At 40.7% G+C, this 18,646-nt stretch overlaps 2 protein-coding genes across 2 annotated transcripts in view; one reads left to right on the top strand and one right to left on the bottom strand.

Annotated features, from left to right (window-relative positions):
• LOC139207991 (G-protein coupled receptor 39-like) overlaps window positions 1–3,865 on the top strand; it is a 37,111-nt gene extending 33,246 nt beyond the window's left edge. Inside the window, exon 2 of the mRNA XM_070837514.1 lies at window positions 359–3,865. Coding sequence (XP_070693615.1) covers window positions 359–855 — 497 coding nt within the window. The 3' untranslated portion in view covers window positions 856–3,865. The remainder of the gene's footprint in view (window positions 1–358) is intronic.
• Window positions 3,865–17,726, bottom strand: LOC139207992 (ly6/PLAUR domain-containing protein 1-like). Its single transcript, XM_070837515.1, has 3 exons — window positions 17,642–17,726; window positions 15,971–16,102; window positions 3,865–4,269 (listed from the first exon to the last, which is right to left on the bottom strand). Exons 1-3 carry the CDS (start codon window positions 17,688–17,690, stop codon window positions 4,028–4,030), a joined length of 423 nt encoding a protein of 140 aa, XP_070693616.1. The 5' UTR covers window positions 17,691–17,726; the 3' UTR covers window positions 3,865–4,027.
• Between the last annotated feature and the right edge of the window lie 920 nt (window positions 17,727–18,646).

Below are 18,646 nucleotides of genomic sequence, written 5' to 3'. Positions count from 1 at the left end.
TGTGTGTGTGTGTGTGTGTCTGAGAACAAGAGAAATTTGGTTATTACTTAATCCGGCAGGTACGAGACTACCCATTCCTTACAGAAAGGTTTTGGATTAGATCAGATTAGTTGCTCTAAATGTATTGTTCAGTCATCCACCATACTGATGTTTTATTCCTTAATATAAGTGATGCAACTGTGCTTTACTCATTTTGCCTCTTTATATCCTTTAAATTCATGTTGAAAGTAGCAGGAAACTGATGCATTGGAAGATTGTTGCATAAAAATTCACAAAAATGCAGGAAATGGAGGGTTTGGTTTGAAAGTCTCTCTTTTAATCATTTGTGGTTCTGACTTTCTTTCTGACTTGTCCTCAGGTCTCATCATGGTATCCTTGATGGTGTGCTGGCTTCCCAACCAGATTCGTCGTCTTATGATGGCTGCCGTACCCAAGTCCCACTGGACCATCTCCTTCTTCCGGAGCTACGTCACTCTCCACCCTGTGGCCGACACCTTCTTCTATCTCAGCTCTGTACTAAACCCGTTCCTCTACAACCTCTCCTCCAGACAGTTCAGGGTTGTTTTTGTCCAGGTGCTGCGGTGCCACCTCACCATCGAACACATCAACAAACGCACTGTGCAGGGCTCCCGCGCGGCCTCTGGGCGCTCCATCCAGCCCCTGCTAATAAAGTCGTTGCGTCGCAGCAAGGCCAACCGCTCCACCCTTGCAAAAGAGAAAACCCCTCCCACCTTTACAACCTTTAAAACCACTGAATCCGACTCAGGAGTGGCTACAAATACTCAAACGTCTCTAGAAGAGTCTGATTTCATTTTCAAAACCAAGACGGATGTACCATCGGAGACTGAAGTATAATGTGCTGTACAATTTAATGAACAGTAAAAACAAACCAAGGAAGCTTGTGCTGTGCCCTTAGAAACAAGTATAGAGATATTCCTCGTACACATTAAACACAGTACAAAGTGTTATGTCAGGAATTCCACTGACAAATCAAGCGCAGCTGACAATTTGGCACAATAGCAAGCTTGAGACATTTAAGGAATGTGAAATTGATATGAAGTCAAAGAATTGTTATACAAAAGCTCAAATATTCAGTAAAGCATGACAACTCTATAGTTTGAATTAAAGTTAAAGGTACCCTGTGGGGTTTTATGACCACTAGTGCTGCTATGGAGCACTGTTTAAATGTGTGGGTCCTTGTGATGTTTGCATCTCGTGCTTTAGGACTCCTATGTGCGCTCATAAGCAGGCGGGTGACACCTTATACTTTCCCGTTAACTGCAGAGGGCAGAATTGAAGATGTGGACAACAAGCCCCCAGGAATAGCACTGAGCCGTAGGGTGATTTTTGACATAATGGCCACATGTGGAATAGCAGGTCACTTGGCAAAAAGAGTTTTTTTTTTACGAACACATTCATCACAAAAAAAGAGCGGCCTTAAAATGATGAATATAATTTTTGGAGCATCACAAACATCACAAACTTCTGAGACGGCAGAATTTGACGCTTTAGGTCCATCGAATTCAAAAATATGCATAAGCAGTAAATAAGTAAATCATTTAAGGGAGACATCAGGAAGTCAGCATGGTCAATGGGCCAAAAAATGCCTGAGTATTTTGTATTATTTGATTTTTGGGTTCAAAACACACCAAGACTGACATGAATGTTTTTTTTGTGTTCCACCAAAAAATAAATGCTTTCAATGGTCTGGATTTTTTAATTATGCTGTGATACTACAGGATTAAGTGATATGAGAGAGCGAAAGAACACAGAACACAGAACGCAGAAGAAGGGGGGACTAGGACTTGTTTGCATTTAGAGTATAATCAAATTAATCTGTGATACTTCCCCAGATGTTCTCTTTATAGTGGTTATATTGGTTGTCCTTTGTCAGAGAGACACTATGTTGTGAGGCCAAATGGATCAGTCAATCAATATCCATGTCTATTGGTTTGTGATACTATGGGATTCACTCAAATTATTCATGTCTGAAAAGACTTAATGACCTGAATAACCAATGAGATGTCTTGATGATGTGAATGTCCACATGTACATGAGGTTGATATGTTGACATAAGAAATAAAGTAGTTGTTGATTCCTGTAAGTTGTTGCTGTCGAGTCCTTGTATTAGACACTTGAAAGTGACCAGTGAACAATACGTTTTCCACATTATTTGACAAAATGTGTAGTTTGTAAAAACCCCACTGTCATAAAAATAAGGAGGTTTTATGATGTGTCATTGCTTTAGTTAAGGTTTGGTTAGGTTTAGGCACAAAAAGGTTAGAGTTTGGAATAGATTATGGTTTGGGTTTAAGTAAGTACTTGTTAAGGTCAGTGGAATATCATGGTTTGGGTTAAAAAGACTACTTTTTTAGTTTACTGAACCTTCATCATCCTGGTTACAATAATCAACATGAGGTTAAGGTTAGGAAATGATCATTGTTGTTTTTAAAAGAAAACACTGCAGCTCAATAGGAAACGAACAGCAGTTACCCATATTAAAATCTGACCTGACTTCCTTGTTTGCTCCCATCATTAATTACTACGGCTGCTAGAGGACTATGTGAATTGAATGGAAACAAATCTTTCTGGGACAGTCTCCAATACGATAAACATCATAGGAACTTGGCCTTCTTAGAACGATTTGATATTCAGTTGTCTTCATACATCCACAATTTCTCGGCTCTGTGCTATTCCACTCACTGATGACTGGAAACTTAGCAGTGCATCAGCAAAGGGGTTAGAAAAGTTAGAGGAGAGGACTGCTAGTGGGCGTAAACATTTATGGAAGCAATGCAGGTCCATGTTGGATGCTTTGCGAAACACTAAAAGTAAACACTGTGTTGCTGTGTTTGCTAAGAAGAAAACTCCACAGGGCACCTTCAGCCTTCAGGTCACCTGCAAAGCAACCACGGCAAAAGCAAGTGAACGTTACATTTTCATGGACAACATCAACTTCTTGCAAGTTTAGCACATTATATCACTGATAATATATTTAGCTGTGAAATAATCTCTGTTAAGGTATACATACTGATGCTTTACCACACAACACATTCCCTGATCACTGCAGGCAACAACTCTCAGAGGATGACCTCAAGTTTCTTACTAAAGTGATCGGCTGGCAAAACCCAAAAAGTCGCTGCAGTCCATCATTCTGGACAGTCGCTGACATGTCGCCACTGCAGATGCACCTCATCATACCACAGCTTATCATATTACTGCTGCTCCACCTCCCCCTGTGTATTTCAACATTCCCTTTGTACGATATTAGTGAGTGGACGTGCTCGAAGTGAAAGGATGGCTTCCACTGTGTGTTATTGGCTGTTGTGGAGAGCTGTACCACTGATACAGTCATGTTGTATCTGACAGGGGCTTCATGTCCTCTCTGGTTTATTGGTATTTCTTCATCTGATTTTTCCTGACCGCATTTTTCTTTTCATAATCATTAAGAGTATCATTGTCATACACAGCATACATTGTCTTTTTCAGTTCATAAATACAGCAAAATCATTGTTCCAGCTAACTGATTTAGAATAAAACACAGAGTTATTAATTCTGGAGAGCTTTTCCTAAGACTCAGAAAATGAACGATGGATCTGAACTCACTATCTTTCTCTTCTGCAACATGTCTTATTTGACCTTGTGGTGCAAGTGAATGCAGACAGATGAGAATAAGCCGCCTGCTGGCCACAACAAAACAGCCAGGAGCTGTTTCATCCGCGGCACAGTCCTCCACCTCACCTTCGCCGGCTCCTCTTGTAGCTGCACCATGATCATGTACATGTGATGATAAAATCTCCCGGTGAAGTGTGGATTTTCTTTGACCTTGTGAACTTTGGAGGCAAGCTGCAACAGAAAGCCAGAGAGTCAAGAGAACAAATACTGTACAAAGCTTCCATACGCCTCAAAGAATAAACATTTCAAAGTGTGCATTCGTCACCGTCTCAGTTAAAACAGTTCCAGTTCATGTTGCCCCCACTGTCAGAGGTTGGACACTTAGAACATCTTAACAGTGTGTGAAGGTCTGTCAGCACAGGGCGGAGGACAGCAGGAGGAGGGCGTAGAGAGAAAACACAGGGAGCTGCGGAGTGGTCAGGGTGATGGCGGCGGACGGTTGGGGTCGTTTCTTCTGGCGTGGTCCATTACACAGGGGGGTGTTACAGCAGGTGATGCACACTGAGTTGAGCTTGCCGGTGCAGAATTGCTGGTAACCCGAAGAAGCGATGAGACAGGCTCCCGATGAGGCGCAGGACTTGCGGTAGTGTATCCCTGAAATAAGGACGGAAAAAGCGTTAGGCTTGTAATGAGAGGATTGGAGGGCGTCGATGTGTGTGTGTGCCTGTTTGTGTGTGTGTGTGAGTACAAAGACAGAAACAGGGAGATGGGGGCATGTAATTAAGGATAAAGAGGACCTTTTCTTTCATCATGGGGAGGCCAACTTAAAGGGAAATACCTCAACATCTCTGTATAATTGGGCTAATGCTTCTTTTGCAGTTGACTCTCCTCTGTGTCTCCTAAAGATTTGCATAAATTGTCACTGTCAGTGTCTCGTGTAATTAGTCCAAGATTGAGGAAAACGACAGCCTGTCCCGCTCTTTAACTGCTGCTCTCAGTGGGTGTGTCTCGCTGTGTTTATACCCTGCATATCCAGAGGGAACATATAGAAAGCACTCCGCCTGATGAAGCCGACAATCCTAACTTAGCAGCACAGTGAGTTTCAGTGCAGTTCATTTTAGCACAGACTGTGAACCTCAGACTTGTGAATGGGAGGGAAGATGTGCCGTCAAAGACAGTCTGAAGGAGAGCTAAAAAGTCTTGCAGAAACATACAGTAGATGGTTACTCATTAAAGCCAGATAAACTGAGTAACTAAAGTGTGTGTAAGGAGCCAGCAGACAGTTAACCAGCAGCAGAACTGCTAACCTAAAATAGCTAATTAGTGTTTCCATCTCCTATAGATTTTGTCCACAGGGTTAAATAATAAAAAAAAATACATGTAAGGGAATAGAATATAAGATGAATGCCTGCATCATATCATAGGTTCCCAGTCCAGCACAGAAAACAGTTTTAAATGCTGCCGTTTTTTATTGTAAGAGTGTTGGTTGGTTTGAGCTGTACAAGGATCTACAGCACATAGGTCACCAGACTCCAACCAGGGCTCTGGAGCTGGCACACCTAAGTGGAATAAAGTCGTCATTACTCTAACCACTGCATTACATTTACATGCTGGCTCACTGAAATTACTTACTGTGGCATTTGATTGAATTGTGTCACGATTAATGTTATTGCGTACAATGGTGCTTTTCCTCTCATGAGAAGTCACCATGTCATTCAGTTACATGCAGTTCCCAGTAGAGCTCCAACCAGTTTCAACCATAGCAAAGGTCTAATCAGTCAGAAAACACGTGTAATCGCTGCTTTGAATTATATCATGTCAAGATGCACCGAAATGATGTCTGTTTCTGATGTTTGTTTGTTTCTGAAGTGTTAACATGCTACTGTAATATCTTCTAAACTCTGATACTAATCCAATAACCTGATCATCGCAGAAGCAGAGCCTGAACACTGGAAACTCCTAACATTGTACAGTTGTTGGTAATTAGCTGCTGGGTTTTATGAATGGACTAGACTCATTTGCTCCTTTAGTAAGTATCATTGTCTTTTATACTATCCTTGATCCTCGCTATTTTATTAATTATCATTTAGTTTGTGATTCCACCCTCACATTCGATTATGAACCTTCCGTGAGATCTTTTATTGTGTGCCCGTCTGTGCCCATGAAGGGCTCCAAAACCTTGAGGCTTAGTTTTTCCGAATAAAGATTTTATGAGTAAAAATTCTCCCCCCTGAGCTCTGTCCTATTTGCAGTAAATCTGAGTAAAACTGAATCTGAGGGTTCTGTGTAGTTTAGTGAAAGAAAAATCCCAAAACACTCTAAGACTATATTTAGAGCCATTTCCAATGACTGCATTCAATTTTCAAAGCTCCTCTGAAAAGTATCCATATCAGAAAAGTTGACTTATCTCCACCAGCTATAATCCACATGACTATGAAGTTTGGTTAGGAAGCTGGGGAAGCACATAGGAGACCCTCAGCTGTGACCAGAGCAATTGGCAGGAGACATATTTATATGGATTTTCACCATAAATAATTGATTTACTGGAAAAACTTGTTTTAATATATTAAAGTTCTTTGTGAGATTAGTGCAGGGAGGCTTTAACCTTCGGCTGACATTTCACTTTGAAGAAATGTAGATATGAGCACACGAACCTTCAATAACCCTTGCAGTGTGTGACTCCTCTGTCACGATTGAATTGTGCATCCTTCCATATAGAGGCAGCAAATATCAGCGGAGGTCCCAGAAGGTGCTGAGTAATCCAGCAGAAACAGTTTTAAATGTTCCAAAGCTCTGGCAGGAAATGTCATCTCACAAAATTTGGAAATTAAAACCTGACTCACACTGTGTTTGTATTCATTTTGAAACTTTGAGGACAAACTAAAAAGAAAGACGTGGGACACTGTAAATGAACTGAAAGTAAGGTTGTGGTTCTAAATGTCCACATGATCTGTTGGTTTTTATCTGCAGCAGTAACTGGAAAATAGCGAGAGCTGAGCTGATAACACGGGCAGTCAGTGGAAAATGAGGTGTAGTAAAAGTGGGAAGTGTCACTGACAGACGACAGATTTGATGGCTTTTCTCACCTCAAACAATCACTCGCCGATAACGTAGCTATTTATTAGTGCGCTCTGCCTCAGCGATGCACACTGACACACACTAATACTTTATCATACACACTAATACTTACACACCCAGGAACTCAGTCCAGATTTTTTTTTTTTTATACCTTTTATAGCTTTTCAGTAAGTGGATTTCAAATTTCATTTTTTTCAGATACTCTCCGATTTTCACACTGGTGTGTATTCACAACCTCTATCTCTTCAGCTCTTTAACTTACTGACACTATTTACAGTTCAGCTATCTGTGGCACTTCAACATCAACTCATATTTTATCTGCTTTCATTGCTACATTCAGTCTGACAGCCTGAGTCCTTTCATCTCTAACTCTTCAAATGACACTTCATCCGCTTTCAATTCTTACACTTTGAATTACATCTCAACTGCTTTCAGCCTCTGCACATCAAATGACACAATTTACACTCTTAAACTGACAGTTAAAGACATGTTAACAGTTTACACTACAGCTGACACTTAAATCTCTCTCTCAGTGACGGTTCAGCTGCTTTCAGCACTTACTCTTCAAATGTCCGTTCACGACCACTACTTCAGTGCTTATGAATGAACGGACACGTCAACCAGCATGATGTTCATTTAGTAATTATGGTCCAATTCAGAGTAAAATAGCCAATCAAGCAGGGGATGCTTTAGAGAAAGTCTACCTTGTGACTATCAGATGTTGTCTTAGTGAAACAGACGTCACTTTGTGGCTCCAAAAAACCCAAGATGGCGACGCCAATAAAGCTTCAAAACAGCAATCCACAAACCAATAGGTGACGCCACAGTGGCTACTTCTACTCATATACTGTCTCAATTTTCACAATTTATGTAGTGTGTTTTGTTTTGTGTAAGAGTTTTTTTTACAGCTGGAGTGCAAACTGAGTGAAGTGACCAAAGAAAAGCAAAGCTATGCAGTCTTGACTACTGCTTGAGAAGTTCTACTGTCTTTCACATTCCATCAGTGGGAGCTGGGATGTCTAAAAACAAACAAGAGAAAAGAAGCAGCGGCTGAGACTTACTGCAGTTTGATGCCAATTCTTTTCTATTTGAAACACCTGTCAGGAAACCTAAAGGAGTGCTTAATAATTAAGCGGACGAAAGAAAGGTTTGGATCAACACATCTTTACCGCAATTCCAGCTGAGAAGAGAGACTTACCTCTCAGTCTGTTCACATAGTTTTTTTGGGGGTGATTATTTTAGTTATTTTACTTTATTCATTGTGCGCATTACAACACAGGCAGAACATGAAAGCTGTGTGAAGCCCTTTTATACCCACACAGATGTTGTTATATGGGGCTGATTAGAACTCAGGTTGATGGTAGGTGGAGCTCAAAAGAAAGAGCGATAAAGATCAATCAAGCTCATTTATTCTGTCTGTGTCTTTGAGCAAAGCATACAACCATGTGCCAGCTGCAATGACTGGACTTCCTTCTTTGCCGGTCAGGATCTTTTCACATTTTTTGCTCTGAATCTGTATGTTTTTTCCATTGAAAATGTCATTTGAATTGAATAATTATTGTCAAACATATGCTGGGCGGAACTCTGCATTTAAGATATTATGGATATGTGTTGTCTAATTGATCGCTCATATTTTGCACTTAATTCTAATCATGATAATAACTAAATATTTAGTTTTGCATAAACTCTAAAGGGCGTACTAGAAATAAAAATGTACCACCAAAGTGAAATATTACTTTCAAAGCACAGCCACAAATAGACGGGAGCTGTCCTGACAGATTAATGTGTCATGACAGTGCAGCCCTTTAAACGCGATGCTAACGCTGTGAGAAGCAGCTCAGACAACAGCTCACCACTGCTGTAGTTGCACCACGCTATAGAAACTACAGAAACACTCTAATACAATGGTACAACATACAATACTTATTCAGGTTATTGTAGGTTTTTCTGACAATCTAATTACTGGAAATGCTGAAGAGTCTATAACAGATCATCCTACTTACACTACATGTTATAATCTAATATTTGAGTCATTACTCTGAGACAATGCATGAGCAGGAAAACTGATTAAAATTCAGGACAAATGCACACAAACATCATACATTATGATATAAATATGGTGATTGTATTCCAACTGTTCCAATTATGAGCATGCAGAATATATGCAGCGCTGGGCCACATTTGGGAGGGATTTCATTTAACTTGTATTGTAAGATTCAGCACTTAGATTTAATTAAGCTGTTGTGGTAATTTATGGGGGAAAATGGTAACATTTCGTAAAAACTTTCAAGCTCTTAGAGAACTTTCAGACTTAAATTGAATGAGAATCAGCACAGGCGGCCGCACGGAGAGGAGAGTGGACAGTCCAATATGTCCAAGTGTCTGGAGAACCTGTGATTGCTTTTCTAAATGAGATTTTAACCAAGTAAATCAAGCAATCACCAACACTGGCTGTACTCAACACAAGCACTTGGTTCCTATATGAATGTAAATAGTTTAGTTAATGCCAGTTCAAACACAAATGAAAATGAAAACACAGTTTTCACAGTTGATTCTTGCATATCTTGCTTTTAAACAAAGCATTGTCTGTAACAGTAGGTGGTTTGTCCTTGAAACAAGGACAATGATCAACTGTTACTACAGTGCTACAGAATGTTTGACTTGTCCCAGTCTGTTCTTTGGGGTTTATTATCCACCTAAATTAAATTTGACTAAGCAGTGAAAATAGATGGCAGTTGTTATATGAGCTATCGTAAAGGTGTCATCCAGATTAATGGTCAGTAGGGACAATGAAATTAACAGCAGGCATTTTTGGTGATAAAAGCCAGAATTTTATCAGACAAACAAATCCATCATCAAGTTCTGAGCAGTTATTTTTTAATTATAGCACAATTGGGTTAGACAAGCCCCAAAGAGGAAAGGGGAATTAGGAGAAATGAAGAAAACGCCATAAGGCATTTAGATACATCTGGAAATTACTGGACTAAATTCTGAGTGCTCTCACGAACTTTCTATCAGATATTGACCAGCACATTCTCTTCTTATGGGACATTTCTCAACTCATCTGAAGTCATCTCCAAATGGAACTGTAGGCTCACTAAGTTTCCTAAAAAAAGACCATCAACTCTCATAGCTGGCTGTGAGACTAAGTAAAGTAAATAAAACTGGGTGGTGCAACACAGATGGTGACAGTACAATACAAAGTACAAGTACAAGTAAGAGTACAAGTACAAAAGTTTGTTCAGTTTTGGATTCTCCAGCTCTCCATTCTCTGAGAGGTGAGCACGTCCACAGTGGAAACCAATACAAAAGATTTGGATAGATTTATTTGAGACCTAATACTACATATGTAGACAAATAATAAAGGGTGCTAAAGTGAGTGTTGCTGGAAGTCATGTAATGTCAACGTACTACATAATGAAATTTATAATTGGCTACCAAGAAATATTAATTAGCTAATAAACTAGCATGTCAGTTATGTTCATTCCACCATGGACAATTATCCAACACTGTGTCTTGAATGCCAGAAACATGCACAGGCAATGTCATGTCATGTTTATTGAATAAGGAGCTTTTATTCGATCCATTTATATCTGATCCAAACTAGTACCAAAACTAAGAGTCTGCATCCAGGCTTGCAGCTCCGGGAGGCTGTACTTTGGCCTAGCATTGCTTTGAACTACATGTTAATATCAGCATGCAAAAATGATCCCAGTGACAATGCTGATGCAAAGTGGATATGATGTTTATCATAGCATGCTAACTACTGGTGATTAGGATTAAATGTTAAGCTGAAGCTGATGGGAAGATCATTAGTTTTGCAGATGTTTGGTTATAAACCTTGTAATAATAATAACAAATGAAAGCGTTGACATGATGATGGTGCAACAGAGCAAAAGTGTTAAATCAACAGACAGACATTGCCATCCCTGGAACCACGCTTAAACATTGCCTTAACCTCAAGTTGGTGACGTTCCCGCCTTGCTGCAGTGATGAAGAAGTGTACTCAGGGTGTGGTCGGTACACTGTGACATCACTGCAGATTGTTATTACGAGTTCAACAAATGTGTAACTTTCCCAAGACGTCTGTGCAACAAAGTATTTCAGCTCAGAATGACTTACATACTGAAAAAAAATACAAAATAAACTCAAACTCATATAAACACAAGCATCTACAATCACACAAATTGAACAAACCTAAGCGGCAATGCACTGCCCCTTAATTTAGCCTCATGAATGTAAACTCGTGTGACTAATCACATTTTCATTTCCCCTTTACCTGATATACTGTAGTAAATTAACTTTGAAAATTGCAAAAGCTAATTTAGATAAAGCTTGAAATAGGGGAGGACACGATAGTCCAGCTCGTCCTGTTCTCCGTTGTCTTCATCTGTTTCTCAATAAGAGCGGCGTGACAGTCAGTCTCATCCCCGCTGGGACAAAGTCACCTGTTTCCATTACACATAACCAGAACCGGTGGCCGTGCATGGACTTGCTAGCATCTATGAATGTCTACTGTGCCTGAACTGAACTGGATTCGACGACATTTTCAGGAGTGGTACTGACTGATGCTGCGTTGAACCCACGCGACGATGCCAACCCTGACAAATTTCAGAATCACATCAACAGCTTCATTAACATTGGAAACCTTGAATGCCCCCACTGAAACTTCACCTCTCCTCTGCTCCTGACTTATATCTGAGACGTCCCACTCATCAAAAAGATTTGATATTTGTGTTGGCAGTCTTCCTGTGTGAGCTATCATTTCCATTTTCCTTCTTGATTTAAGACATTGAAGAAGTGCCCTTGAGCAGCAGCCTCAACAGCCTATTTAGAAATGAGCTGCGGCAGTTTCAGGTGGTAAAATCAAGCTTCTGGCTCGCTTTACTCACACAGTAAACTTTCTTAGGAGAAGACTTCACAACAAAAACGATATAATTTTGCGCTCAGATAGTAAGATGCTATTCATCAATTTTCATCAACATCAACTGCAACACATGATTTTCAGACTGCCTTTCAGAGGGTGGGGGGGGGTCATAATGCTTTTTTGTGTCTGCGTCACTGCTTCACTAAGTGAGCTGTCTCTGTGGATACTGCAGTGATTTTACATTTTCAGTGTGAAGACAAACCGTGGGAAAGACTTAGGCTCACTGCAGTGACAGCGTAGGACATATCCATCTGTGTGACATTGAACATTTACTTTAAGGCAGTGTTTTAGAGCCAGGAGTTGGTTCTGAGCACCATGCTGAAGACATCAGCCTGTGTTCTTGTCAGTCTAAGCGGTATTTGTAGAGTAGAGTATTTGTCAGCCTATCAAACTGTGCGTTTTCACCAGTATCCTTTACATAACAGTAGTGTCTGGTATGATATTGCTGCTGAACTTGTAATCCATGATGTAATTGATGCTAAACAATTTAAGATCTAAAAAAATTCTAGTTTTTTTCTTATAACTTCACTAATCAATATTTTTCAAATGGACATTGAATGTAGTGTTCATTTGGAATCATGCATCTGACCATCTCACAGATTTAAAGTTGTTTTCCTTTTAGCTCTGTTTTTGATCTCCACCACTAAAATACCTGGCTCTTTAGCTGCTGAAAGCTCCACTATGTCCATCTGTCATTTCATTAATTAACTTAGAACTATTGATTAATGCAAAGCCGCAAAAAGATTACAGCAAACTAATCCCATGCTTTTCTGTGTGTGGTATTACTTTAGTCACTAACCCTTGGCAAATTGCCACTGAGAAATTGTAGGATAGCCAATTTCACATCCCCTCAACACAATACATCCCCTCTGTTGAAAAAAGTGCAGAGGACACAGGAAGCGTGGCAATCATCCTTCCTTTAAAGACACTGGAAGAGGAAGAGTCAGCAGCGAGGTAAAAGCGCACTCTTTTATAATTTCTCAAGTAATCGGGGGTGAATGATGATGACAGTAATAGAAGATGGGCTTGGATTTAGAAGCCAGGCATCTCTCAGGCTGGCCAGCAGGAAAATAGCTGCCATTTGAATGGAGGTTGTGCATTGTGTGTCTCTCTGCTCTTGGTGCTTTGACAGAGGATCCTCACTCTTGAGTGATACCTTGAAGTTCTGCCAGCCACCCTCTCTCTCAGCTGGAGAGCTCAGTTGTCGGGGCAAACGCAGATGGATTGTGTACTGCCCTCCAAACATAGAGAAATTTTCATTTTTGAGCCAGTAGACAAAAAAAAAAAAAAATTGCCCAATTGAGGATGCATGTTAGCACTTCTCGTTTTTTTACATCTACATTATAGAGCTGCATGCAAATCCGCAGGCTTATAGAGGCAATGACAGGGCAAGTATACTTGGAAGAATCAAACAGCCTCACTGATATTTATTCTTATCACTTAAGCACATTGCACAGAGGTGGCAGAGTAATTGTGAATGTATTGCATTTCAAATAGGGATAAGGGGTGGTCAGTTGAATTTCTAAGCTCTCCTTTTCATGCAGAGCAGCAATAATGATAACACTGGGAGATAAAGGCTGGGATGTACATGAGCATTCATGCAGAAATTTTCTTATTAAAGAACTGTCGACTCTATAGTGCCATGTGCCTGCCCTTTGGATTGGGAACCACATTTCCAAAGACAGGAGCTTATTGCTTTTGCTCGTCAGCAGTGGGGAGAGGAAAAAATGGCCCCTAATTTTCACTGTGTGTGAAAATGAGGTAGACCTGGGTCAAAAGAGTGACATTTAGTGTCTGGGTCCTAACCATCTGCAGAAAACAGGCACGTAAACAAAGCAGAGGCGCATTACTCATTACTAAAAAGGAAGAAAAACCCCATTAAAAACCTGTGAACTCAAAGGCTGAATAACCCATAATTCAAAATCTGTGAACATAATCAAAGTTTTAGGTGGGCACCGTTTTGAAAGGTATTCCAATCTGCATACACAGGGGTTATTAACCTTTACTAAATAAGATGAACCTACGTGGGAACAAAACAAAAGCAGAGAGGCTGAATGACTGTAAAAGACAGAACATCTAAACGAAATCGGAGGAAATCCAAACTGCCACTGGAACGTTTTAGATCTCTTCCATTGGCTGATTTCAACATATCTTTTCAGGTATGACAGATACACTGTTGCCCATAAAGTTGGAATAATTGTTCAATACCCCCAATTTTGTTAAAGCCTGAATCCACAGTTTGCAAAGGTTCATTGTGGTTTAAGTTTCACTGTGATATGTTTGGAAGAGTTTGATCGATAAAGTTGAGAAGATATACACTTTATTTATCAAGAATAAATCACACTGTCACAATCATTTCATGAGAAGAGGTAAAAAACATTTGATTCCAACTTTATGGGCAACAGTGTATTTACATGTCAGGTTAATGAACACTACAGTATGAGGATCTAGGTCCACAAGTAGTAATTACTGCACCACACGTGTAATAAATGTTTTACCCAGAAGACTGACGTGAGGGCCTCGTGAAGCGTTCAGAACTGCTCCTCTACACTCGACAATCCACATCATACTGCGCTGTTTTTTCTTTCTCGACTGGCTTGTCCAGTTGCAAAGAAGCGAAACGTAACAAAACAACACCACAGGTAAAAAGTGAACTTCCCACAGCCAGACAGGTTTTTATAGCTTCACTGAATATTTCGGACACGGTGACAACACTAAGATGAATCCTTCAGGCCAGACACATACTTATGGAAGTAAACGGTCCTTTACCGTTGATGGCTAAAGAGAAACAGGCCAAAGAAAGTAGTTTTACTATATGTTCACTGCGGTTATGGCTGTCTCTCCTTACTGGGAAGCCCAACTAACACTGAATTTTTATGTTTACAAATTTAGAATATAAAGTGTATGAGGTTTTCTTGATTTTTAGCCAGCCGGACTGCATTTTTAACGCTTTACTTGATAGGACAGTATAAGAGAGACAGGAAATACAGGTGAAAGAGGCATGACATGCAGCAAAGTGCCACGTTTGTACTGATTTGAACCCCAAACGCTGCGGTAAAGACAAAGCCTTAGTGGTACATGCTCAACCAGGTGAGCCCCCAGGGCGCCCCATATGGGGTGAATCCTACAGACTTTGGTAATTGGGTGATTCCCTGACATTTCATCTAGTGCCAACAGTAGGTCAAAATGTTCTGTTATCAATATTTGTTATCTAAAAAATCTAAAATCTGCCTGATGGATTGCTATAAAATTTCTTACAAACATTAATGGTGTTGATGACTGAAATTTAAAGCCACAACAAGCTGAAAACACTGACACATTCTAACCTTAGAAAGTTGCTATAATTAAATTGATAAGGCAAAAGTTCTAGCACACAGTTCAACAGGCAGAGTAACCTCAGCACTAATGTGTTCATGTGTCAGGCAAAAAAAAAAGGGGATAAGTCCAACATTCATTCTCCTTTTTTGCTATGCGAAAAAATATCTGACTCTTGCTGCTACATTTTTTATGTTCAACAGCCAGTCGCTAACCTTTTCTGTTTTACTGAAAACAGCTGCCTGCTGCTGGAAGCAAAGTTAATGAGAGCAGTGAGGGTGAGCTAAAACAGTAAAGTTGTATGGGTAAAAAACTAAAACAACCGCAGAGTTAACATTCAAGTTAACTCATCTGTGGCAACAAGTGATGCCTTTCACATTACACATAGTCATGAGATCCGTTATAATGTATTGATTGTGCAGCTTTAAGTAGCCAATATTGCAGCTGAACATGCTGGAGTCAGGGTTTGGTCCTGAGTGGCAGCTGTATTCTAAATGACCTTAAACATATTGTCTGCAATGTCTTGTTCCTTATTGGCCAACATTTACACTGATACCGATATATCTGCATTAAGCCAATATTGGGCTAATAAAGCCTTTACACACACTCACACACACACACACACACACACACAGAGGACACATTTGTGAAACATCACAATATCTCCTTTGATTCAGAATACACAACTGCCTGAGCGACACAATGCATCCTGACGCTGTGACTGCACAACACAAACTAATCCTGCTCACGCACAACTAGATGGCGCTTGGAGAGTGCAACAGAGAGCAGTTTTCCACACACAGACATCACTCCTATCCCTTCAGTTTGAAGATGTATTGATTTCACACCAAAAATGAACAAAGCTCCTCAGATTCCACACCACCTCCAAAACCTAATCAAAATCTGTTGCCTAGGATTGATGCCATTCTGTCCACATTCTACTGAAGTATTCTCTGCTCTGAGATATCCTGACAGAGACATGAGCAGAAATGAAAACAGATTCAGGACAGGCTACATCCTGGAGACGTGACTTACCATCATCCTTCACCAGCACCTCTTTCTGGCACATGTCCTGCACGTTCACCGTGCAGTTGACGATGAACTCTGGAGTGGAGCAGTCGTGTGTCATCTCCTCACACTGGTAGCACTGAATCTGCAGAGCCAGCCCTGTAACAGACACACACACACACACACACACACACACACACACACACACACACACACACACACACAGTCAATTCTTAAATCTATCTTCATTATATTATTTTCAGCAGGTTGCACCTTAAGCCATAACACTTGCTCATTTTTGCGCTCCATTTATTTTAATTAGTATCATCAATAAAGAATCACTCAGATCAGTTTCATGTCAAAGTAAGATTCTGTTTCAGGTTGGTAAAAATTCAGAGTTTTGGTTTCTTGCACTCTGACCGTTTCAAATTGATGTGACAGACATGCTCAATTATTTAGCTACATTTGAGTAGCTGGTCATTTTAGCAGCCTGGTGTTGCAACATTTCATCACGTCTTGCTTCCACAGTTGATATTTCACTATTTCTGCCATTAAACTGATTTGTTTAAAGTGAACTTGCTGTTGGGTGTCCTTCAAAATACCAATTTATTCAGAATGGGGAGGTTTTTCCATGAATGTGTCCCTCAGTCATAAACGCATTGACTGGCTGTTTTTGACCCATTATTTTTAATCAAAATGTTCAATGATAGAAAACTGTAAAGTGTGTATTTATCACTATTTTCATGAATGGCCAGACCTTTTAATTTTTCTAAAAAAGAATGTTATAATAGGAGGGACTTCAATGACCATATCTAGGATCACACAAAATGATCAGACCTCATAATTCACCTTGGGTCAACATCATTAGAACAGTGATGTGTTTAACAGCCCCCAGTGAACAGAGTTAGCGGTGGAAGTCACAGGAAATGTTTTCAGTGGTTAACTACATTTACACGAGTACCACTGAAGTGCTTGTGCTTTTCTACTGTATCTGCATTTGATCTCACTTTATACAGCTGCTACACCAGATTTCTGAGAGAATTGTTCTGCTTTTTACTCCACTATTTACATTTTGTATTGGAGTATTTTACATTGTTGAACTGATACTTTTACTCCAGTAAAGGATCGTCTTCCATCACCGAGACTGATCCCATAAATGCAGCACCACCAGCAGACCTGACCAGGAGAAAAACGCTCATTTTCTCTGCGCTGCGGGGTTTACTGCGGAACATTACAGGAGATTAAGAAGGTCAGATTGAGGGAGATATTTCACATTTTAAAGTGGAGTCAGACTGGGCTCTACGTGGTCGGTTCGGCAGTCTTAATTAAAACTTACCTGGATCGTTCCAGACGCACGGGAGCGCAGCGTACCGCCAGCTTTAAGACACTACATCCTCACCTGTAAAGCTGTGGCACCCGATATTTTAACCTAAATACATCCAGATTTGAGCTTCCTATTATCATAATGACGAGCCGACGTTAGAAATGGGTTCAACTTTACAAAAAGACGACACTGTGGATCAGCTCTGATGGCTCCAAGCTGCGCGCGCCGCGTCTCCCTGTTCGCCACTTAACCAAAACGACACTCACACATCCACCGCGCCGCTTCTCCAAAAAATAAGTTTAAGAAGTTCTGGCTCTAAAAGTGGCGTCTAATCCCGTTGAGTGTGGAGAAGGAAAAGCTTTGTGTGTCCGTACCTGAGCTGTAGAGGCACAGGAGCAAAGTTGACACAGTGAACAGCCGCATGGTCCGATCAGTGCGCCTCCGAGCACACACATGAGACGCGGGTGTTCGCCGGGTCTGACTGGCACAGACGCAGCAGCTGGCAGCCTGGCATGGTGAGCCTGACACCTCCTGCGATGCTTCACCTCTCTTATCCGCCGCTGACGCGCGCAGCCTCCAGTGCGCGGCTGTATTCTGCACCATGTGATCAAAAAGTCACTGCTTTGAAATGGAGATATAACGCCCATAAACTGTGTGATGTTGAGGTGATATTTGTAGGCCTGCTGACGAGCTGACTGATGAAGAGTCAGAAAGAGGCAGTGGGAATGTCGCTCTTCCTATCAACCTAAATCTGTCTTATACTAGTGATTGAGTGCCCTGAAGGGGTTAAAGCCGGATTTGTAATGTGGGGGAATGCGCATAAGAGATACAGTGTGAGTTCATAGGACCATCATTCAGGATCTCCAAACAGCCTCACCTAATGAATAATGAATGTAATAATAACAGATCCCTCACAGAGTGGTGGTCTCCCTCTGGGTGCTTTTCCACACCCCTGGCCTGTGTGAGGCTCTCTGCCCCGAGTCCACTGGCTCTGACTGAGGATGTAAATCTGCCAAACAGCTCACAAATATGAAGTTTAATAAAGGCCAAAAACTTCCTGGGCATTGTAGTTTTCAGCAAATGCTACACAGACAGGGGTAAATACTGTGGCGCACTTGTGGGGGACTATTTTCACCTGCGGATACTTAATGATGTTGGGAATGAGTCCAAATAACTACAGTGTGTGTGTTCATGGTGATGAAGGAACCCACGGCAACAGTGTGACTCACTGATGTACTTTTAACTCTATGACACAGAGGAGGAGGATATATCAGGCTTCAATACACAGACAGTATTTGTCACGGTCATAGTTTTTTGTTGACAATAAGAAAAATATAAATACAGCCCAGTATCCACAGGAATTACATCCGTATTAGATG

The sequence above is a fragment of the Pempheris klunzingeri genome, chromosome 10 (genome assembly GCF_042242105.1).
Source record: "Pempheris klunzingeri isolate RE-2024b chromosome 10, fPemKlu1.hap1, whole genome shotgun sequence".
Taxonomy (NCBI): Eukaryota; Metazoa; Chordata; class Actinopteri; order Acropomatiformes; family Pempheridae; genus Pempheris; species Pempheris klunzingeri.
The sequence above is the reverse complement of the archived record's forward strand: the minus strand, read 5'-3'. Positions and strand labels throughout refer to the sequence as shown.

Bases quoted from the DNA above. Each gene is read 5' to 3' on its own strand.
- LOC139207992 (XM_070837515.1), bottom strand. From the start codon at position 17,690: ATGCGGCTGTTCACTGTGTCAACTTTGCTCCTGTGCCTCTACAGCTCA. The intron at 16,103-17,641 runs GTACGGACACAC...TGTCTGTTACAG, and splicing joins CCTGTGCCTCTACAGCTCAG to GGCTGGCTCTGCAGATTCAG. The intron at 4,270-15,970 runs GTAAGTCACGTC...TCCTTATTTCAG, and splicing joins GGTGCTGGTGAAGGATGATG to GGATACACTACCGCAAGTCC.